The sequence below is a fragment of the Doryrhamphus excisus genome, chromosome 14, assembly GCF_030265055.1.
Source record: "Doryrhamphus excisus isolate RoL2022-K1 chromosome 14, RoL_Dexc_1.0, whole genome shotgun sequence".
In the NCBI taxonomy this organism is placed as follows: domain Eukaryota; kingdom Metazoa; phylum Chordata; class Actinopteri; order Syngnathiformes; family Syngnathidae; genus Doryrhamphus; species Doryrhamphus excisus.
The window spans coordinates 11,741,424-11,764,906 of NC_080479.1; the positions used below are offsets into that span (position 1 = coordinate 11,741,424).

At 40.0% G+C, this 23,483-nt stretch overlaps 1 protein-coding gene across 5 annotated transcripts in view; it reads right to left on the reverse strand.

The window, feature by feature from the left end:
* col16a1 (collagen, type XVI, alpha 1) overlaps window positions 1-23,483 on the reverse strand; it is a 48,522-nt gene that overhangs the window by 5,772 nt on the left and 19,267 nt on the right. For 4 of the 5 annotated variants that reach the window (XM_058047735.1, XM_058047737.1, XM_058047739.1 and 1 more), the window contains 51 exons: window positions 22,706-22,774; window positions 21,081-21,113; window positions 18,315-18,365; window positions 18,098-18,130; window positions 17,907-17,951; window positions 17,523-17,561; window positions 17,325-17,387; window positions 15,900-15,944; window positions 15,700-15,795; window positions 15,587-15,625; window positions 15,089-15,133; window positions 14,971-15,006; window positions 14,751-14,873; window positions 14,329-14,364; window positions 13,913-13,948; window positions 12,879-13,007; window positions 12,612-12,656; window positions 12,225-12,260; window positions 12,086-12,139; window positions 11,950-12,000; window positions 11,736-11,870; window positions 11,594-11,629; window positions 11,146-11,253; window positions 10,886-11,008; window positions 10,765-10,818; window positions 10,538-10,579; window positions 10,344-10,379; window positions 10,219-10,272; window positions 10,070-10,138; window positions 9,922-9,975; window positions 9,579-9,605; window positions 8,885-8,941; window positions 8,604-8,648; window positions 8,460-8,531; window positions 7,709-7,762; window positions 5,482-5,526; window positions 5,266-5,385; window positions 5,145-5,177; window positions 4,995-5,066; window positions 4,869-4,913; window positions 4,655-4,699; window positions 2,834-2,888; window positions 2,703-2,755; window positions 2,528-2,581; window positions 2,400-2,444; window positions 2,263-2,316; window positions 2,159-2,194; window positions 1,900-1,962; window positions 1,745-1,816; window positions 1,607-1,660; window positions 1,473-1,517 (listed from right to left, as the gene is read on the reverse strand). In XM_058047735.1, the coding sequence (XP_057903718.1) occupies window positions 1,473-1,517; window positions 1,607-1,660; window positions 1,745-1,816; window positions 1,900-1,962; window positions 2,159-2,194; window positions 2,263-2,316; window positions 2,400-2,444; window positions 2,528-2,581; window positions 2,703-2,755; window positions 2,834-2,888; window positions 4,655-4,699; window positions 4,869-4,913; window positions 4,995-5,066; window positions 5,145-5,177; window positions 5,266-5,385; window positions 5,482-5,526; window positions 7,709-7,762; window positions 8,460-8,531; window positions 8,604-8,648; window positions 8,885-8,941; window positions 9,579-9,605; window positions 9,922-9,975; window positions 10,070-10,138; window positions 10,219-10,272; window positions 10,344-10,379; window positions 10,538-10,579; window positions 10,765-10,818; window positions 10,886-11,008; window positions 11,146-11,253; window positions 11,594-11,629; window positions 11,736-11,870; window positions 11,950-12,000; window positions 12,086-12,139; window positions 12,225-12,260; window positions 12,612-12,656; window positions 12,879-13,007; window positions 13,913-13,948; window positions 14,329-14,364; window positions 14,751-14,873; window positions 14,971-15,006; window positions 15,089-15,133; window positions 15,587-15,625; window positions 15,700-15,795; window positions 15,900-15,944; window positions 17,325-17,387; window positions 17,523-17,561; window positions 17,907-17,951; window positions 18,098-18,130; window positions 18,315-18,365; window positions 21,081-21,113; window positions 22,706-22,774 (2,961 nt within the window). The remainder of the gene's footprint in view (window positions 1-1,472; window positions 1,518-1,606; window positions 1,661-1,744; window positions 1,817-1,899; window positions 1,963-2,158; window positions 2,195-2,262; window positions 2,317-2,399; window positions 2,445-2,527; window positions 2,582-2,702; window positions 2,756-2,833; window positions 2,889-4,654; window positions 4,700-4,868; window positions 4,914-4,994; window positions 5,067-5,144; window positions 5,178-5,265; window positions 5,386-5,481; window positions 5,527-7,708; window positions 7,763-8,459; window positions 8,532-8,603; window positions 8,649-8,884; window positions 8,942-9,578; window positions 9,606-9,921; window positions 9,976-10,069; window positions 10,139-10,218; window positions 10,273-10,343; window positions 10,380-10,537; window positions 10,580-10,764; window positions 10,819-10,885; window positions 11,009-11,145; window positions 11,254-11,593; window positions 11,630-11,735; window positions 11,871-11,949; window positions 12,001-12,085; window positions 12,140-12,224; window positions 12,261-12,611; window positions 12,657-12,878; window positions 13,008-13,912; window positions 13,949-14,328; window positions 14,365-14,750; window positions 14,874-14,970; window positions 15,007-15,088; window positions 15,134-15,586; window positions 15,626-15,699; window positions 15,796-15,899; window positions 15,945-17,324; window positions 17,388-17,522; window positions 17,562-17,906; window positions 17,952-18,097; window positions 18,131-18,314; window positions 18,366-21,080; window positions 21,114-22,705; window positions 22,775-23,483) is intronic. The other variant, XM_058047738.1, reaches the window with a different exon arrangement.

Consider the following 23,483-nt stretch of genomic DNA (forward strand, 5'->3'; position numbering starts at 1 on the left):
AGGATTCCTTATACATTAATGGAATATGTTCATAGTTAGAGTATAGTTAGTGCCCTCTGGATATGAACTAACACCCCTATAGTCACATTTACTCTTGTATAACCCAATATAGTAGATATAATAACAGAAAATAGACCATTTAAGACATTGTGTAAAATGACTTCAGCTACCTTAGCTATCCTGTGTCAAACCTGTTCAAAATCAATAGTTGTCTTGCAATTTAGAATTAATTGCAGCATGTTGAGCAACAATAACAATAACTGCAAATGAAGAGCACAAAACCAATAATCTTTATAGTCCTTTGCAGGCGATATTCGGATTGTATATGACTGTCTGTCAGGAAAAATTGCTAAGATGAGTTAGGTTAATCACAAATGGCCAGGAGCACTACTGCTTGCATCACCATTATGGTCAAAAGAACTATTAACATGCAAATTGTTGATAATTGCCCACATGATGGTCATCCCGATTCTGTTTGCACACTTTCAGTTGCTCATAAAACACAATACCTTGCAGCTGAGCCTGATGCGAATCTCATTAGATTGGAAAATATTTGGTGATAAAACACTAACCATACACCAAACAGGATTAGCTTTTTGTTCTGCAAGAGCCATGAAATAAAATTAAACACAAGCCAAAACCTCAAGGACACAAAGATGTCGTCTGCGTGCCAAAGCTGTTGAGCTGCATGTCAGGTTGAGGTAGGACTTGCATATAAATTTGTTTATTTACGCACAATGATTTGTATGCTGTGTGTGCTCGTCTACTAGTGATGCAATATAAGTTGTGATTTAAATATCAAGGCAAACAAAACGAGTTGGTTCCACATATCTCTGAATGACTTTTCAATTTAACGAGAATTATACCGTGTGTGTGCCAGTTCCACCCTATTTGTAAACATTGTACTAATCATCGTAGCGACCTTATTTGCATTTAGTTCACAACAACTCAACATGCTTCATTTGCTTTACGCAAGCGGGAAATTGAGCAATGTGTGCTGTGCATATGTAATCATGTTGTTTCAATTTGATTGGCACGTTGGTTTAAACAACCACATCTCTATTACCTTTGTGTATCGATTGTTTGAATCATAATTTACAGTGTTTTGTAAGCAATTTTGAAACACACCAAAATTGTTACTTCATGGGCTTGAGACACTGTTTAAAAATCTGCTGCTATTATTGCAATTAGTTGCAAAACCTGTGAGAATATTGTCAAAATAGGAGAAAAAAAGTTGAAATATGCCGGAATTCAAACTAATACTACACTTTTTTCACCTATATTACAAAGCTACTTTGTCTGAAAATACATATACTACCTAACTTCTTAGTATATGTACAGGTGTTGTTTTACTAAATATCAAATATATACCGTGGCATCCTTTTATTTTTTAGTGGCCCACAGTGGAAAAAGTTTGGTTCAAAGCACAACAAACAGATAAAGTGATGCTTAAGTTGCAATGTGTTACTTACTGGGATTCCTCGTGGACCTGCAGGACCCGGGGGACCCACTTCTCCCTGACAAGGACGTAAACAGTCACGATTGAGCATTTTTCCAGCAAGCGTATAAGCTGTACTGTGAACCCCATCATGAGCCAATTACTTACTCGAAGCCCTGGCTTTCCATCTTTACCATCTATCCCTTCGATGCCAGGAGGGCCCTTTGATTGCAAGCAGAAGCAGCTGACGTTTCACAGTGAAATAAAAACATGTATTATAGAACATGTTTTATTATATGTATGTACCATCAGCCCTGGGGAGCCTGGGGAGCCTGGTGGTCCTGTTGGTCCTTGAGAACCTTGGTTGCCATCATTGCCCTGTGAGATAAAAAGAAAAAAAATCATCAATAATTACCAAATATACTCGTATCACAGATATGGGATCCACAATTTCTAATCACCTTTTCACCCTTAAGTCCTGGGAGTCCTTCCCTTCCTGATTTGCCTGCGGGACCTGGTGGACCCTGAGAATGAAAAAGTAAAAAAAGGAGTAAATGAGTACCATAAATGCTATCATTATAATTGGAAGCAGGCAATAATTGTGAAATATGAAAACCCATTACACTTTTTGTAGCTTATGCTACCAGAGACTATATGAGACTTGGTGGTTAATTGAAAGGAGCATTTACTGTACGTATGAGTGAAAACCTAAAACCATACTGGTGGTCCTGGGAATCCTGGTTGTCCTTGGAAGCCCTTCAAAGAAAACATAATATGTTTTATTCAAATTGTTTGAATTTTGTTTTGTATTTGGCCACACTCACCTGATCCCCTTTTAGTCCTTCGGGTCCTGATGGTCCTGTGTCTCCTTTACCTCCCTACAAACAAATAAGGGGTCACTTTCTTTCTATCTATTGAAAGGTAAAACCCAAAAAAAGAGAATTCATAATGAAACACTCACCGGTGCGCCCGCCTGTCCTTGGTACCCGGGGAGACCAGCCGGACCCTGCAGCGGAGGTGAAAATGTAAAACACAGGCAGCAGGTACAATGCTTTTAATAAGAGAGATAGCATCAGTGTTGCGACGTACCAGTTCTCCTTTCTCACCACTGCTCCCTGGGCTCCCACGTTCGCCTTTCAATCCCTGTAGAAAATAAGCAAGGAGCAACTAATCAATTCCAGATCACATATGAAAGTAACCATCAATGTGTCCATCAGATCAGATCACTTCATTCTTATATAATGAGGCTAGGAAAAGCGCTTACAGGCATTCCAGGAGGCCCCATGGAACCTGGATACCCAGGCGTCCCTGAAGGGCCCTGAGGTGAAGATGATGGAAATAATGAGTTGTTTTCTACAAGATATCATTACAGAGATATTGATTGGCAGATACTTTCCTGTTCACCCTTGAGTCCAGCCAGTCCTGATGGTCCCTGCTCACCTTGCTGACCCTGAGAAGAGGATGTAATATGTATGTTTTGTTCTAAATGCAAGAACAAGTCAAGTCGATATGAACAGGATGTTATTTCATATCTGCTCTAACGGTGATCATCAGAGCTTTTCAACCAAATCAGCCAAAACACATTTTCTCGAACAAAAACTCATGTAACGTCCTTAAAATATTAAACTTCACCCTTTATAAAAGCGACAGTTGTGAATTACAAAATATACTACAGTGAAACCTCAAAATGTTGATCACAATCCATTCCTTAATGTTCGATTTCCAAGAATTCCCTCAGAAAATAAATGGACAGTGAATTCATTGGTTCCAGATTGACAATGTTGCCTGTAGAAAACCATCAGACTCAACAATAAACAGTTATAAACATTATACTGCCATACCAGTATAAATAAAAATTAACCACAATATAATACATATATACTAATCAGTCAGCTACGGGAAGTTTTGGAGTGACACTGTCACTGGAAGCACTGTACTGAAGCCCGAAGTAAAAAAAAACAAAACACAACAACGCTAGTGTGCGAGTCCCTAAGATGTCTTATTTAGGTCTATCCATCCATTCATTTTCTATGCCGCTCACTAGGGTTGCATGTATGCTGGAGCCTATCCCAGCTAAGTGTAAGGTGACTATAAGGGTATTATTTCATGTCTAGGGAACTCTAATTATGTTACAAACAGTATTTAGAAGGTTGTAAACAGGTTTTTAATTCTGTAGGCACAGGTCTGGAACCAATTAACCACAATAAACGGTTAGATATTATGTATTGGAAATGAGCAATTTAGATTTTTAAAGGGGAACTGCAATTTTTGGGGAATTCTGCCCATGATTCACAATCCTTATGTGAAACATGAACACATATTTCCTTCCCTTTTCTGTGCCTTATTACATGATTAAAACAAGTTAATTTGAGCTAACTTACAATGCTGTCATTGGGATACACTTATTTCGACAATGAAGCCCTCTAAAAAAAGTTGATCATGCATTAACATGTACTCTGATGATAACATGTAATAGTTGCCATATCTTGCCCTATTTTGATGATTTAAAACACTACAAAAACCTTTTTCTGAGGCGCATTGATACACATAGTTATGCTAGCAGTGACAACACTTGCGACAACACAGTTCCCATTTAATGTTGTCAATGTTGTTGAAACTTTTAAAGGAAAATAAACATGCATGTCACAAAAATGTGCAATATAATTGTCTTCATCACAACGTGATTACTGATGATCGTAATTTAAAGAAAGTGATTGCTAATTGGTCATCAGAGGATTGGCAGCTGTGAGCAAATTCTAAAACAATGATGATGACTAATGTATTCAGGTGAGGCTTTTCTGCTTGTCGCACCCAAACAGCGCAAACGAACACATGCAGCGAAAGCTAGCAGGTGCTTTAAAGTGCTACTACAGTGCAAATGACTTCCACTCTGACAGCTCATTCATTTACGCTACCAACACTATAAATCCACATCAAGAGAGGAACAGATAGGGGTTTGGGGGGTGGGGGGGGCTCTCAATCTCATCAGGAAGAAGCAATGATCCAATCAGTCCTTCATCTAAAATAACTTTTCATTAAAAAGCCACATGGAAAGGCACAAGATAGAGTGATGCTACTGCATAATCACAGGCTGGAAGATGAGAACTATTTCAGATGAAAACACATTTTATTTTAGCACTTCTGAAACAGATGTTTAAGATTTTTACGGCTTTTGTGAAAAGAATTTTGAAAAAGGAGCATGTAAGTGAAACTTACAGGTGAACCGGGTGGGCCTTGGGGACCTGCGAAACCCGGAGGTCCCTGTGAAAAGATGGCGTGGATAAAATTAAAACAATAAACACATATGGCTTTAAGCCTTGCATCATCATAAACTACAGTGGTATATTCATTTCCTACCAAAGGTAATTACTTGTACATTGTTAAAGAGCACATATTTTTATGTTTTATTTGTTTTATCTGGTTTTATCACCATCATTCCTGGAATTCCAGCTTGTCCTCTCTCTCCTTGTATACCCTGTAGCAAGGAATATGAAACTTAATACAATCATGGAACAAAAAAAAAATCCCAAAATATGAAAAACAAGCACCAACTCACAGGGTCCCCTCTCATTCCCTGTGATCCAGGCACCCCTGGAACTCCAGGTTGTCCCGTACAGGTACAGTCATCCTGCAATGGCCGAGAATTAAATAAAATCTGTATGGAATTCAATTTTTTGTGTTTGTGTGACTTTGAGTCTTATCTGACCCTTGGTTGTGTTGCCTGTAGTTTGTCCGCACACTGCAAAGAAACACATTATTGAAATATTATTATGTCTACCCATAACAAAGACTCTTTGAATACATGAGTAAAATCCTCTGTTTCTTACACTGTCACAGTTCTCCACAGGGGTTACACCGGGTTTTCCCTGGTCTTCCTTTTCTCCTTTGGCATTTGCCATACCTGGAACCCCGGGCATCCCTTGGGAACAGTCCCCAACACATGCCTTCTGTTTAACAGAATAGAAGGAAAACACAAATATGAAAAATAGAAAAGTTTTTTTCATCATGCCTGCATAAGAGAGAAAAAAAAAGGATGCACTTACGTCTTCTTCAGAAGCATCCTGGGATGGCATCTGCAGGTCAGCCTTCTGGAAAAATTAATATTTTATTTCAAAATTGATTGTCATTAAAGATTATTATTAGAAAAATCAACTCATTTGACAAATAATAAAAAGGTTAATTAGATTAATTGTGCTCTTTTGAGTGATTTGTTGATACTTGGACAATAATATAAAAGGGCTTCTACCAATTATAATGTAAGTACCTGACTGCATGATATAACAATGAAATAGCATATGTCACATGTTATATTACACCTTGAGGTTCTGTCTATTAGCGCAGTATATTTTCCAATAGATACTCACAGAAGCACACACTCACATAGCACAATCAAAGTCATATTGAAGTTAAATTTGATGCTGTATAACGATTGATGGTACTGAATTAATAGTGTTTATAGTGCATATTCAGTTTCATAGCTTTTGCCAATAGGCCTCCATGACATACACTCACATAGCACAATCAGGCGTGCACACCACTTCGCTATGGCTCATGGAAACACACTGGCGTAAGAGGCAAACACACAACAGTTGTTCTCTCTCTCTCTCTCTCTCTCTCTCTCTCTCACACACACACACACATACACACAAGCTTAACTTTCACTTTCTAACAGGGCGCGACAACTGCTTTATATGGTGTACTTTCACTCTAGAGAGCCAGAGCTAAGTGTTGCGCAAGTCTGATAGCGCTATGCAAGCGTGTTTCAAGAAGGCCTTTTGCCAGAAGCTATGAAACCGAATATGCACTGAGCCAATAGACTGAAACTGGAGGTGTTATAACAATATCTAACGCTATTAATTCAGAACCATTGATCGTTATACTGCTTCAAGTTTAACTTCAATATGACAGAAAAGACAATTACACTTCTAACCCAAAACAAACGCACCTCACACAATCAAATTTGAATTGCTGCATAGCTTCAGAAAGAGCCCAGGAGATTTGATAGAACACCAACAATACTGTGCTATGCCCTGATTGTTTTTTTTTTGCCTTATCACCAGGCACTGTGGGTTGTTTTAAACAAAAACAAATAAACCTTAGCAACAAAACAAAACTGAATCAACAGACGAAATAGGGAAGCACAGAATAGTCTCCAAAACACACAAAACATGATAGACTAGTATAAAAACCAAAAAAAAAAAAACCCTCACTCTCACTGTCTGTTTACAGCATGATTGCTCAGTAACAATTACTGTAAGAGGCAGGTTGCTCCCCATCAAAGCAACGGGTCCTTTTCAGCGAAGTGTGTATCAATAGCGTTTGGCCTGCTTTCAAAGCCATTACTAACCCATTCGACATTGTTCAAATTCAGATCAGAGTTGGGTTTTTTTGCACACTATTGACTGTAAAGTGTTTAACAATACACTTTTGTGCATTTGACTGCTCCAATGATGTCTCTTTGTTGGAATGTCATATCCACTTCTGGTGGAAATTGCTAATTGCAATGTGTTTCATTGCAGCATTTTGAGCCCTCAGAGTTATACTGCAGATGGGAAAGTAGTTTTGACGTGTTACACAACACAAAGGTCAAACCTTGGAGAAAAGAATGTGGCTCCTCATAACGGTTTGTGAGAGAATCTCACTTGCTTCGTCCTGCAGACCATAAACAGTCTGTGTGTGGCTGACCACACACATATCCAAGTTTGTGGGGTATTATCCAGAAGATGCATGATTGCTGAAATGTGAGAGGTGTGCTTGAATACAAGTGGTCTCCAAGTTTTGCTGTTTGGTGGTTTGGTGGTCATTCATTTTTAATCCTGAACAAAAAATAAGAGAACTAGGACACCGGAGTATTACATGGGCAGATAATTACATGCGGACTGGCTACACAAAGAGGAAGCAATGCATTACTTTTGTTAGTTTTAGGTATCTATGTGTTATCTCCATTATGACTGCCAAGGCACTGAAGCAGCCTTCTCCTGTGGCAGCACATAAAAGTGAAATTTTAAAAATTAGATGCTGTAAGATCGGTGGGGAAGTAAACGGTGGTACATGCCAAGTCCAAGATGCTGAAAAGTGAAGATCATCATGAAGGATACAGATGGTACCTTTGAACATGTGGAAAGATCTGCTGCTATGAAATAGACAGTGATAACAGCATAAGTCTCGGAACACACTTGTACGGTCGACTGTTCTTGGGTGTCTGTTGTACATCGGGAACCAGTAAAATAGTGTGCCACCTCTCCTCCTTTTCTTTCTACTTTTACTTACAACGTATCCTGGCAAACCCGGTTTCCCCGGTATCCCGTCGTTTCCAGGGATACCCTGAAAGAAGGAACTGAGGTTGAACTGATTTGTTGCCAATCGAGGGATAGCCGCTCCCATCTCCACCAGAGTTTGAGGCAGAGTCAAAGGGTCAGGGTGAAAAATGGTTAAACCTGTTCCTTCTTCTACGGCTTATGAAAATATTTTTTTCTATGAATTAAAAACAAATTGCATCCTGTAGTAGTTGTAATTTAGACATTATGAACAAAAAGTACCCTTATCGCCACTCATGCTGTCTTTTTTACACCTTTGACTCACCACAGAAACACTTTATTTGAAGGCATTTCAGAAATCAAGCAAACTACGACAGCAGCAGCTAAAAATGCACAAATGTTTAGCCAACATCTAACAGAAGACCTTCAAATAGCTGTTTATGTCTTGACTGACATTTCCCAAAGTTGCTAACTACGTGCATTAAAGCATGAAGCACCAGGTGGGTTAGTGCATTTTTATTCTTCCATCCTGCTTTACTGGGCTTTATTGTAAATGAAGCTGTTGGCCACCTACGATTTAGTCAAGTCAGTTCAACATGCATTTTTATCAACCATCAATTTGCAAAGCATGTCAATCCTCACTTAAATAACCCAAACAACCAAGCCAAACCCTCAACTTTAAAGTTCAATTCAGGCGAAAGGACTGGCGGCTGAATTCAACTTTAGAGCGAATTCCTCACCGCCCCACAGTCCATGACTCTTACCTGCGGTCCTTGCAGTCCATCAAAACCTTGAGGTCCAGGTGGACCAGGAGGGCCTGGAGGTCCTGGAGGTCCCTGCAACACAAAAACATGCACATATGGCGACAACTGACTCATAACATTATTATTCATAGTTAAAAAACAGACCTGAGGCCCAGGCTGCCATGGGCTTACTGCAGCTCCCGGAGCTCCCTGGATGGCAAGAAGAATTAGAGCAACTTTGAGTATTTTTAAAACATTGTATACAATGTATACAAACAGAAGTCACTAAATACCAGGGGTGTAATGGTGCAGGTAACCAATGGTATAATGCCATTCTTCAGTATATATATTGACTAAAATAGAGGGCCCATCTTCTATTCTGATCAGTACAGACTGCTGGTGCTGGGTAACGATTCTGTAAAAAGGATGCTTTTGACTATACTCACTGGTCCACCGATGCCTGAGTGCATTGGCATTATGCAGTTGCACTCTCCAGGGTCGCCCTAAAATATACAGATATGAATATACAAAACATATTAAAGTGCAGTATAGCCTTCAAAACTATTATACAACTCTGGACTTTTTTAAAAAGTAGTTTTAATCCCAGAATGTTAGGCATTAGGTGACGCTCATAGCTGTGGAAGATTAAACACTCTGAATATGTTTAACACTTCATTACAGCCCAGAGTCACATTAGATGAAATTGTCAACCAAAACTATGCTGTGCAAGCAAATAACGGACAGGAAAATGCACTATGCAAAACAGGTGTAAACCTCCTAAACAGCAGCGTGCCTTCACAATACATCAAGTAAATGTATTAACGAAACATCTTTTACGCATAGCCACTTCATTTAGTTGACTTCCCTCCATGTAAACCCATACGACTCTTAAAAGTGGCACTATTTCCTTAACTAACTTGAATAATGGTAATTAATGGTCTTACACAATTACTGACTATGACTATGAAGCGACTCTTTTCTGACAGCTACAACACACTTGTCACCTTTGCTGCTCCTCTATCTATGCCCTACAGCCAGTGTGGGTGTGTGTGTGTGTGCGTGCGTGATTACCATCTGTTCCACCCTCTCATACTCTAACCCCTCCGAGATCACTTCATCCAAACAAAATGGTAGACTTACCTTGTCCCCCTTAGCGCCATCAACTCCCTGCAAGAGAAGACACACACAATGCACACACACAATTGTTTGTTAATGCAGAAGAGAGATCACAGGGCCATGAGCTGAGCACAGAATAGGGGACATAGGATGAGATGGTGGAAGACATTGCCCCTCCTCCTCTAGATAGAGGCAGACATCCTTGGTTACCAATGCAACCGAAAATCAAGGGAAATTCTAACTGAAGCTAAAAAAAAAAAAAAAAGTACCCACAAGGTGGCAACAATTGAAATTACAAATAGCATCTCTTTAAATTGCAGATACAGCCACATAGAATATGTAAATATAACTTTAAATAAAGACTCACACGTCTTCCATCAGCTCCTGGCAACCCACGAGAGCCGGGGGCACCGTCTCTACCCTGCCAGAGATAAATAAAAGTGTGTTCGACAACAATACATGCATATGCAGTGGTGCCATTTTTACACTTGCAAAAAGAGTCAATGATGTCATACTGGGGGTCCTGTTACGCCGATGCCCATTGGCCCCTGTGGTCCTGGAGGTCCAGTATCACCTCTCATGCCCTGTGACCAAGAAAACATCGATGTGGTACTTCTACTCAAATAGAGCCTACTGCAACTAATAAATGGCAATTTGATGCAACCTGTTCACCAGCAGGACCAGCTGGGCCGGGTAATCCAATGAATCCAGGAGGTCCCTGAAGAAAACACAATTTTGTACCGAACCAAAACATCAAAATGTAGATCATTCAAGATTTGAGAAACTTACAACAAGACCGGGAAGTCCTCTTGGTCCCTCGATACCCTGCAAGAGAGATTACAGGTTTGCAGAAAGCTTACAGTCCCCCACAACACATCTGGCAGATATGAAAAATGTAAACACTGAGAAAGATGTGGTATTCAGTAAAAATACCAATCGTGTTACATCTATCTGCACATATTTTATTAACAATTTTGCCTTACTTGTGGACCAGGAAGACCAACTCCTGCAAGTCCAGATTCTCCCTGGAGGGGGCAGAGCATGCAAATACTTAGAAGTCAGTGACATTTAAAGTTTGTTTCTTCTTCAGGAGATTGTATGCCTGCACAATGAGAACTAAACACTTGTCTTCAATCAATCAATTCACCCTGTCAATGTCAGGTAATCCCAACTTTAAATGCTTTCAAACAACAAAGAAGGACACATATACCTTGCTCCCTTTGAGACCAGGAGGTCCCTGTATGCCCGGTAAGCCTGGTTTACCCTTAAAAAGACAAAGATATGAGGTCAAATTGTCGTCTAATTTCAAGGGACAAGTAGCAAAAACTCACATTTCTGCCAGGCTTCCCCTCTCCTGGGGCACCAGGCTCTCCTCTCTCTCCCTTTGGCCCAGGCACAGCAACACCATCACCCGCTGCAGTGCCCAGAGATGAACAGCTGGTACAAGCATCACCCTGACAAAACAGATCAAATCAAATTCAGATCCAGAAACCTTGAAGAACAAACTATAGTTAGCAACCCATTTAGCATATCCATGTTAAACATCTAACATTGGCATTTCATAACAAACATTTTGCAATATATATTGTACCTTCTCCCCCTTCAAGCCCATTAGTCCATTTCGTCCAGGCTCTCCAGGCAATCCTGGCACTCCAGGAGCGCCATCATCTCCCTTATCTCCTTGGTCTCCTTGGTCACCCTGATAATACAGTACAAGGGTTAAAACTACCTAAAATAGCCATTAATGTATGGTTCTTTGATATTATTAATGTGAAATACAACCAACCATGGTTGGTGGTATTATGTATTATGGCGCAGGGTTTCTTGTAGCATCCTAAATCATTTGATACTAGATGTTTAGATCACCTTAGTTATTTGAGGACTGTTATATCAAAAATATACCCACAATATGAACAAAATGATTTATTAATGCATTTAGGTTGCCAAGACCTGCTTAATGTTTTAAGTGGTTAATGTGTCTTTGCGGGCATCAGCGACCACACATGGCTGTTAGGAAGAAAATCTATTAGGGAGCTTACCTTATCTCCTTTCTCTCCAGCAACTCCTGGGGGGCCCTGTGTGGGTGTACAACAGTAATGTCACTGTTTTTATATCATAAGTGAACTCTTGACTCTGGAAATCTCTCAGTGTTATCGTGTTGAGATCAGAAGACCATTGAACCTGTTTGCCTTCTGCACCAAGCCCAGGAGGTCCGGGAGAACCTGGAGGGCCTGGCTTGCCTGTTGTTCCTTCAGGTATTTTGATGCTGGCCGGTCCGCTGCCAACCTCATATGGCTGGCACACACCACATTCGCCCTTGAGATGGAGGGAGAGGAAGGATGGTTAGTTTGCATGACAATCATTCTGATGCAGACAAAGGAGAAGGACATCTTACTTTCTCTCCTTTCTGGCCAGGAAGACTAAAACCAGGAAGTCCTGTATCTCCCTGCAAATAACAACGCCTTGAGATACTATTTCAAATACGTTTGCACCAATGGCAAATAACTAAGAATCAGCTTTTATTTACCTACCCTTTCACCCTTTTCTCCGTTCTTTCCAGCAGATCCTTTCACCCCAAGTTTTCCCTATAATTTACGAAAGCACATCTTTTTACAATTTGATTGATGCCAAGCAGAACACTCTGTTTCAAAGAGTTTAATCTGAACTCACCGGCTTACCATCAGCTCCTCTTCGCCCTGCATTACCCTGCAGACAAGCCACAAAAAAAAAGAGAATTCCGCAAATTAATGAAAAGGGATGGGTCTTTTGAATTGGTAATTCATGTTTCATCCTCAGATGCACCCCACAGGAAACCACGTCAAATGCATTTAGTTCTTCACTATCTAGGATTTTTACCGTTATGCTCCCTGACTAAAATCCCTATAGCACGCTGTCTAGACTAAAAATGATTGCCCCATGGTGAATATCTAGCTCCTGTAGTCTATTAAAAGACCCATTTAGCAATCAACTGAATGAATTCCCCCTATGCAGGACTTAAGCATATCCCGCTATTGGGGTCACCTACGAGGAGTCTTGTTTCTTATTTATGTTACTTGCCTTCTCTCCTCTAGGACCAGGTGGTCCTACATTTCCCACCTCTCCCTGTGGTGGAGAAAAAGTGAAACAATGCATCATTTTAATGAAGGTCCTTATTGCGGCTCACACATGCAAGAAAAAACACTGATGCAAACAAAAACAAAAATGCGCATATAGTCAAACAAAGACAATTACCCAATCAATTCCATACTACCGCATCTCAATGTTTCTGGAAAGTTCTACAAAGTAGCAAGAATAATTATTACAGAACTCAACAAATAGACCTACTTGTTCTCCTTTAATTCCAAAGCCTGCTTCTCCTTTTTGGCCCTTCACCTGCAGAGTCTGACTCATGACACCAGGGACCAGGTTTGGGGGGAGCTCTCCCAGGGTGGGGCACACAGAACAGGCCTCACCCTACAGACAAATCCGATGTGGGTCAACAGGAACATAGCTACAGACCAGAGAGTGTAGTCGCTGCAAACCAATCACTTGGTTGGTTGAATAATTTGTTATATTTTACAAGTAAGGCATTGACCCTAAATAGACATTTACTGATTAAAAACTCTGACTAGTAACTCGTTGAACAGGGACAAAACTTGATGAATCTTGGACCCCAGCCACCATGGGCACCTTCTATTTAAAATTCAGAGTGGTCCTGTCCTGAGAAACTAATCCCTGAAAGTCTAAAGGAGCTTGGATAAAACATCAAAACCTCAATTGATAGAACGGATCAATTGACCCTTAACTTTACAGGGCCTACAATGAACCACATTATAAGAGGTTAAATTATGTACTGTAAATCAAGCAAATTGGCGTATTTCCCAGACTAAATTGCACTTTCTTTCAATGTTTGGCTGGTCCTGCAACCTATAGTTCAAAATATATGTAATTTAACATGTTTGTGAATGACTGACTAAAAGAACGAAAGTGAACATTACCATCAAAAGCACTCACAAGGTATGAATTCAACAGATTCAGTGATGTGGAAAACAATCGGGTGATTGGTGAACTTGCCTACTGGCTATGTTAATTTAGCCTATTCAGCCTCCCAGGTATGGTTGAATAACTGCACAATCAAAAAATGTGCCTTTCCAGGTGAAATGCCCGTTCTTGGTCTTGAATTTTGTGAAATAAATTTGTAAATAAAAACAAATTAAATTCCAGCATGACTTATATGTGTTATTTTCCTCTTCATGACACATGCGACTTATATGGTAATCAATCATGATATTATTATGTGATATTATTTAGCAATGTATTTTTATCAAAACAGACAAATTAAACATCTCCCATCCAAACTATGACTACGCCACACTGACCTTTTCCCCTTTAGCACCATGTGATCCTGGTTGTCCCTGTCAAAAGAAATATTCAAGATGTAATTTATCATGATAACTTCCCCTTGGAGAACATGTTTGCTTTGGGATGTCGTGTCTAGACATGGCATCGAAAGCATACGGGTCACTGTAATTAGGCAGATGTAGGAGTCTGTGAGCATGACAAAGTGCATGGGTGGGCTTTGTGCACATGTGGGTATGTGTGTACATCTAGCAAGTCAGCTGTGTGTGCACTCAAAGGGAATGATTGCACTTTCCATCTGCTTGCAAAGAGATCCCCTCTGCAAAAGCCAATGCATATCTGAATGTGTTAGGATGCAGATGAGTGTGTTTATGCAGCACTTGCATGGAATATGAAAGAACTATAGACTATAAATGAACAAACAGGAGCTATATACCTTCTGTCCGGCCTTGCCATCCAGACCTGCAGGTCCCTGGTGACAAACATAAAAAAGATGTGTCATTTGTCAAGGTTGTCAGTGAGTGAGGTCACATCCCAAATCCTGCACCTTTTGTTCTAAGAGGATGCTTGCAATATTGGAACTAATTGCATAGGGCCCACACACACCTATCATTTTCCATTCCATTCGGAAAGGTGCTAAATGAACAGAGAGCCACAACAACACAGTGAAAGTTGTAAGGGTTGGTACAAGCCCAAGCCTTGCCTGGCTTCTGCAGAATGATAAGAAAAATGCAAAGCATACGTTCCAGAGACAAATGCTCAAAGATCTGCTTAAGCTGGTTAGGTCTGGTTCAAACCAAGACTGTACAAATGTTAAACATAGCAGAAAGGGAAAGTAATGAATACTATTCCACTTACAGGTGGTCCTCTCTCTCCAATGCCTCGTAATCCGGGCTCACCTTTCTGGCCCGGCATACCTTGCAGAGATACGGTGTTGCCGATATCAGTTGGTAGTGTGGGGCACACTTCGCACGGGTCACCCTGAAAATAGCAGTCAAACACAAATTATACAAAAGAACACAACAAACAGTCATGCAGAAAAAAAATGATGAAAGACAATGTTTACGGACTGTAATACCTTTGCTCCTTTCGGCCCTGCTGGTCCCCTCGGCCCCTAAGAGTTGGCAGATGCCTGAATACTGTATTTTTGAAGCTAATGCATACATTACTGAAATTTAATCTTAAAGATATCTCACTGGATCTCCGTGCAATCCTTCATCCCCTTGAGGTCCTATGTCCCCCTGTTAGGACACAGCATTATACATGTTGAAAACCAATGTGGACAAGACTACATCCAAAGCTGAATAATCCAAAAGTTGTACATTTTGGAGTTAAAGCACATTTTCTAGAAAGATATGTTCTTTACAGAGGTCCACCACAGATATTATGAAATGTATGATCATAACCATAGAACCAGAACTGTAACTTACTGAATAGGAAAGGAGCAATGCAACTACTTCAACCAATTACAGACACAATTGCATTTTGCCAAGTTGTTGAATATACAATCTTTGCATGGGAAAAATGTTTTTATTAGTGGTTATGAATCAGCATAGCATCTCTCAGGTTGGTCAAGTCAGTCAAGTCAGAGCCATTTTAATTTATTTAGTTATATTTAGTTTTAGTTCACTGTGGTTGACTTCTTTTAACAAGTGTGTGAATATTTAGATGCATTTTAAAAATGGAAAACCTACCTTGTCTCCTTTTGCACCACCAGGCTGACCAGGAGGGCCCTCGATTAGAACGACACAGTTATTTTCTGCCAATATATATTTATGCTGATAAGAAGTGCAATCAATTTACTCACTGCTGGACCTGGCTTTCCAATCCCCGGTAGGCCTGGAGGTCCAGGCATCCCTGGCTCCCCAGCCAAGCCTTCAGGACCCACTGAACCAGAAGCACCCTGAGAAAAAAAATCATGTTTCATGCTAATGCAACAGTGAGGATGTAGCATACAAGTTGATAGATAGGTACTGTTGCTGAGTGTCAGACTTAATGCACACAGACCTTCTGTCCTTTGGGGCCGACGACACAGATGGAGCCTGCTCGACCCTGGGAAATGATGATGGACAGACAGAAAAGTGACAGCATCAGTACAGGTCAGTGACATAATCAGTGTCAGCCAGAGTCAGACTCTCCAGACCTCAATCTCCCACAATTGTGAGGACATCTGTTGATTTTCCTCTTAAAATTGGAAATGTAAAAGGCATTATCTTTACCAAAGCCATGTTCCCTGCCTGCCTAATTCAAGTCACACAGCACATTCATATTCACTATGTTGGATGGATAGGGGCTTAAGAAAAAAAAAGTCAATCCTCTGCCAAATCCATATGTTCGGAAAAAAAAAAAAAACACTTAGCCTGGTGAACGGCTGAATGTGATGCAGGAACCCGGGGAATATCTCACAGTAGGCGCCCACGTTGTAATTTGTTTCCTAAAAACTTTCCATTGCGTCTGCAGGATCACTGCTTTGAACGGGCAAGATTAAAAGGTTTAAATCTTCCTGAACAGGGGGCTGCCTGCGTGCGAGATGAACAGCTCGGTCAATGAGGCAGCATTGATTGTGCAAGCTTTGTTGCTCTAGTCTAATCTAACAGGCATTACCAAGATGACTTAAAGCTGTGGCAGAGGGGAGTGGAGCGATATCAATGGGAGTCTGGGCTTAAAAGAGTAATGCCCAATACGTTTAGCGAGCATCTGCAAGCCTGATAAAAGTGCATGTCTGCCTATGAGTGTGCTTTGTGAGCAGTTTGAATGTGAAAACAAGAAACCTGATGTATATTAATATTAACATTAATGTATATAATCCATGTGCAGACAATTGGTTAAAATTTGCATCCCAAAACAGTATGACATTTGACCACAGATACTGAGAGGGTTTGGAGACTATCTGTTAAAAATTGTGAACGTTTGAGCTGACAGGATAATACAATGTTTTAATTTTGACTTTAATTGACCTATTCACTGATCTTTCACCCCAATTAGCACCAGACAGACCAAAGGCTAAATCTTGCCACTCTAGGGGGAATCCAGTCATTACACCCAAGAAGAAAATATTTGGGAAATTAATAGCATAAATGGGGAAAAGGCACAAAGAGTAGAGTTTGTAGTAATAATATGTTGGTTTTTTTTTACGTATAACACGAGACTGATTTCAACTTTGGTTGAAAAATATTTCCCTTTTATCATATCGATATAAGTGGCCATTACATCTTTTCATTTTTCAGTATGTCATCCTTGGTGGAAAGTTTGGACACCCCTGCTGTAGAGGAGTGGAATATGGTATTTTGTGCACCGATGCATGTACAAGGAGCTGGTGCCAGCACAGTAAAGCTCATGTTGCTGGAAAATAGTCTTTTGTACACTTTCCCGCTCAATTCACTTGTGAATACATTGCAAACAAAGTCAGAACAAATCGAGAGAAACACCTACATCCTTCCCCGGAGTGCCTGTGAGGCCCTGTGGTCCAGTCTCTCCCTTCTGACCTTTTACTCCCTGGCAAGAAGCAGTTGGAAAAAGGTGAGGGATATACCAAAAGAGGAGACAAAAAATATAGGCTCAAAAATGAAACAAATCAGAACAAGGTCAGGTCTCCATCGTTGATTAGTTATAGTTTCTTCAACCTTTCACCTTGAACTCAGCTGCTTCACCCCAGCTGGCAGGAAGCACCTGCAGAAGAAAGATGTCCACCGTTCAAACCAATGACCTGGTTTTAAAAGGTCATATCACACACACCGCTGGTCCAAAGCAGACAACGCTGTAACCAGTGAGCCATCCTGGACACTAACCAACAGGAAACGTATGCTACACACACAACTTGTGAGCGTGCATGCATAATGCAGGCATGAAACTAAGGTATGCTTTACAATTTAGAGTAAAATCAGTGAATAAACACATGAAGCACACAATCTTAAACGGGGAGAATAAATGTAGCGGTGAGTTGCTGTTGTGTTAGGAAGATTGGGATGCAGTGGGTGGTGGCGCGGTGACCTGTATCAGAGGATTGGCACTCACCATCTCTCCTCTCTCCCCCTTCTGGCCCTTGGGTCCCTCCGTACACTGAGGTTATAGAGACACATGGTTGGCATGATTAACGTATGATAGTGTTTTGGCTAGATTTATGCTTGCCAAATAACGAGATGGTTCTTTTTTTGGTGCAACATGACGCAGTGTGTGTGTGAGATCAAATTTTGAACGTTACTTACTGAACCTGAATGTGAGCCAGAACAACCATCACCCTAGGACAGAAAGGAAAACAAAATTACTATTTATATGTATTCGAGTGTGTCTGTGTGTCAGTGGGTAAAACTTCTATATGCTTCCATGCACCACTTTACAGCACAAGGCATGTCAGGGCATGTAATGATGTCACACATTCCGTTGATATTAGCCCCGCTATACACACTTTGCCGTCGGACTCACCCGGTCACCTTTTTCTCCTTTCAGCCCAGAAACTCTTGCAAGATTTATAACCTGAAACACACACACAATCGGGTGTGCAACCACACACCCCAAAGTCATGTAAAATGACAACAGATAAATTATCTTGATATTTTAATTCCTATTATGTCGAGAAATAATTTATGAATTGTATGAAGACATTTTATTGAGGTCAAATAACAAAAGTTTCAGTTTATGTTGTAACCATGTGGTGGCACTATTTCATAAAAAGAAAAAACTATGCTCCTACAGTGTGCGTTAAAAGGGATAGGAGGTGGGCACTCACACATTAACACATAGCACCCATGGGAGATAGGGATCAGTGGGAATGTTTGATTCCCTCAATACGCGATTGAGTGGAGCAGCTGCTCTGCAACAGGAGGGTGCCAGCACCAAATCTGGATAGCCATTAAAAAAATAACTGAAGTCTTTTTAGCGTAATAAAGTAATTAAATCAGAGTCACTAACCCCCCACCTTCCACCTGCTGTTTGTGTGAGCTTTCACACATCATAAAGTCGGCTTATTGACGCTGCAACTGTGGGCTTGCTGGGAGGACACAAGCAGGCGAGGCAGCACAGACACAATATAATGTTTTCTTCTTTCCTTGTTTTGAAATCCACACCTAAATCCATCGATGGATGGTGAGATGACTCATTGTTTCTGGGCTCTTGTCTCTGATAGTGGGCTCAGTCAGGCCCTTGTAGTTAAAACCTCAGCGGTTTTGCCGATGTTGTTTACAGGGAGGAGCAGGGTGGATGCTTTCATCATATACTGTATGCTATGAATATCAAGTACTCTTCATCAATATTGCTGGTTTTGATTTTAAAAAATCAAATTTAAGATTTATTAGGTTAAAGTATTCGTGTGAGGGGTGTCACAATTGTTAAATAGAGGGGCAGCAGAGCTCATATTCCAAAAGACTCCTCCAGTTCTGTTCCCACAGTGAACGCTACTTTGTTCATTCCACACGCCATCCAACTCCACAATACCTCATCTGCCTGTCAACGATAATTCACATTATTGTGCTGTACTGTCTGCCATCACTAGTATAAAGAGTACATTTATTTGTATTTACTTATATTTAACACACTATTTGGAAATGTGCAAATCTTGTTTATATTATATGATGATATCTAATTCATATCACACTGCATGTTTTTCTTTCACTCTGTCAAGTGAGCCAACTGTAAACAAGCTATTTCCCTTATGGATCAATAAAGTCTGTCAAGTCTATTACACCAACATTAAATGCGATGGTGTGCCAGAATGATCCAGACGCAAGAAAATGCTGTTTTTTCCCCACAGGAGATATGGCATGGCTCATTTTTGTGACTGGCTTCAAAAATGGAATTGCTGGATGGATGATGTGTCTCTCCTACTTTTATTTCTGACAGTCCAAATATGTTGACATGTGCACGGAAGATTCTCTTCCTCTCATCTGTCATTGCACCTGTCTACTTCGCGCCATAATGACCACAGCCATTTGTGCGTAATGCTGTGCCAGTTCGCACATTCCTGTCACACGTGGTCAATATAGATGCAAAAACACCAACCTCAAACAGGTTTCAGTTTGATAAATCACATTGTGGGTGCTAATTTGTTTAATTTGCATTCCTCTTCCCAGTATTTTGTGCTATTTGATAATCTGCAAATCTTCAGTATAAACATGAAGACAAAAACTGTTAGCTGCTAACCACGCGGGCACCATGCACTATAGTTTAGTGTGGAATAATATTATAGTATGGTATTAAGAGTAAGGGTACAAAATAAATTATTCATATAGTGTGGTGTATATATCATGGTATAGTATAGTACAGCAGAGCACAACTATATATGGTATAACAAGGTACTGTGTAGCACAATACAGTATAGTTTGTACGTATATGGTGAAATCACGCTGCTTATATTGTGATATAGTACATATAACACAGTACATACAGCACAGTACAGTTGCAATGAAAGGAAGAACAGTCTGGAGTTCTGTTCCCCTATTAGTCTCCTTTGTAAACAGATTCCTGCTGATTTGTGGACTTTAGCCTTTTGGCTTATATAATGAAGTCAGCCATGCGATTAAACAGCTGAGGAACTTGACAAGAACACTGTGATGGAAATTGGTTTTTGACTATACGCTTCCGGGGGGCTCAATAGGCGCCAAATCGACCTCAGATTAGATTTATGAAAACAATTAAATTAATACAGTACAGACAAGAACCCTGCTCGGGGTATTTGCCTTTGATATATCAAGTATGCTATCCAAGATGCTTATAGGTGCAACGCGCATTCTTGCCCTGATAAACCCGTCTGTGTAATTTGTCCACATTAAATACACGGCAGAATCAAAGTCAGTTTTATTTCTTTGCACCAGCCTCCCTTAGTGACACGGCCCCAACTTGGGTAATAACCTACATTGGCCAGGTGCACGATAAAGCACACACAGGAGCAACATAATGAAGCATCGAGAGTTTTGTATTCTATTTGTGAAAATAACATTCCTATTGTAGGTGAATAAAAAAAATATATTAGGCAGTCAAAAATCCCGAGGGTGGCGCATAATGAGGTGTAAATCAGTCCTCAGTCAGTCAAAAAGCAGGGCAAGGGAGAAAGGGAAAAACAGAGGACTAGTTATTTTTGTAAACTTATGCATCACCTATATATACCGTACCTTAAATCAGCCCACCTGAAGCCACACAAAGTTTAGACTGCAAAATTTGATGAAATGATAAAGTTGTGATGAATGCGAGACTTACTTTCTCAGCCAGATCCTTGGATGAGAAGATTTCCTATCAGTGGAAAAAAAAAAACAGAAAGATGGGGCAGTCCGGTAAACAGTCAGTTGAAACAAATGTGTTATTCGTATTCCTCATCTGTGGCAGTTTTGTAGTTTATGAGTCAAAGTTATCAGCATCAAACAGCATCTCTGGCGTTGGTGCTGTGTTCCTGTTACACGTGCAGCACATCACTTGAACGTGTGCTGTCATTTCGATTGATTACACAATATGTTAATCAAACATATGGGGGAGTCTTCAATTAAATGTATGTTGTCTCGAAAGCGTAGCAGTCCTATATCTGCATTGTAATTTCTTTTGAAATACAGTAATCCTTCTTTATTACGAGTAATTGGTTCCAGACCCGACAATGAAGCGGGGTTCCTTATCTATAAATAAAATATTTTCGTAGTTCAAGCATAAAAAACCTGTTTACAACGTACTTAATACAGTTTTTTAACTTTATGATTGTTAAACATCATTAGAGCAGTATTATGATGGAATAGCATCCTTATAGTCACTTCTATTTTTTTTTAAAGAAATTAAGACATATGAGACATAAATAAGACATAATATAGACTCACATGTTAGCAATGGGAAAGTTCCTTCCCGTTTTTCTGGTCTGTGTACTTCTTGCAGTAGGTATTGTCTAATCAACATCAATATAACATTACTGACACCTACTGACCATTGTCGAGTACTACATATGATGTCATTGAATGCATCTTCTGAATTTTTGGTTCATTTGATGTTTAACTATGCGTAATTTAGGCCAAGGATGTGTAAAATGTGAATAAAACTGCATATTTTTCACTAATAATAGGCGATATTCAAACACAAAACAGCAATAACTTATTCATTAACTTTGTAGCCACACAGGTCTAGTGATCTTTGAAAAAAATTTAAATACTCTGCTAAGCAAACCGTTAAGACAAGAAATATCAGCCACTTTTCCATGTTATCAACATATACTAGAACTGCACCAGCAGTGGATGTGCAGGGAAAGAAATGGAACAGAACCGTCTCTCAGCTGCACTCATCTGTGGTAATGTCAGAAAGAGGAAGCCGCCTGGAACATTTGACTATATAAGGCTTATCACGGCATTACTATGCAGGCGGAGTCTTCAGGAAGTGATTGGAGATGGAAAGAGGGTGACAGGTGAGAGACACTCCAGTGGCTTGTTGGTACTGTTCTTGGGATTGATTAGCGGTTCTGGAAGTGGCAGAGTTTTTAAGTCAAGCTGGCATTTTACAAGATAAACATCAGATTGTAATGAATAGATAATTGGATGTACTCTATACAACATTAGTATGAGTGATGAAAAAAGTGGTGCTGCAACAAAAATAAATCGCCACTATGTTGCTCTGGAAGGACTTCATATATCAACATTTGACAACTATAAAATTGACCATGGAAATTAGTGGAGATAAATAACTCCCATAGGTTGCATAAGGCACGATTTGCAATGTTTTGACATGGCCTGCGGGTACTGAACAATTGCTACTTGCAACTTAAATCCAATAATAATTTCTAAAGAGAGTGCAGTAGTTTCAAGGGACAACAACAATTGTCCAATGGGCTCGTATATATAAATTATGTGCAATACCTGGTTAAAAGAGTTCTCCCACAAGTCATTCTCTGCAGCACGTCGGCTCTTGGAGGCATCTGGTGGACACTGTAACGGGAAATCATTTAATACAGCACGACCACAACATAATCCTGCCACAGATTCCCATTAAGATATTCAAAACAACACATGTTTGTATTAAATGTAGTGCATACTCAATTTAGCACATTATGCTAAACATAACCACTCATCTGACAACTGTCTCCATAAACTGCAAAGAATAATAACAAACACTCACTATAATATAGTACAGGTCTATGGATCTCCAACATTGGGATAAAATCATGATGTTTTATACCAATTCATAGTTACATATAAATTACATTTTTCAACCACATCATCCATCCATCCATCTACTATACCGCTTGTTCTCACAAAAAAGAAACAATTATATGTAATACATTAGGAGGATAAAGTAGTAGTGATTAACAACACTTGAAGGCCTGCAGGCTGAATGCAGAGATTGTTTTAATTCAGCAATTCATTCACACTCAGCTTATCCCGGAGCTGTTGTTGTAGTAAAACCTTTGAGACATCTGTGAAACAGCTCCAAATGAACAATTGTTATTAGTTTGACTTTTTGCCTGGGCTTAATCAAATTAAATAAGTCACGCACCACTCAAAAATATGCATATTGCCACAAGTTAAATCGGAGGTTTGCTGTGCATAAGAATACAATGGGCCAATGATGCTGCTTCATTTGCATTTTTTTTCCTTCTCAGTGGCTTCAGGCCGTTCAACTGAAACCAATCACTTT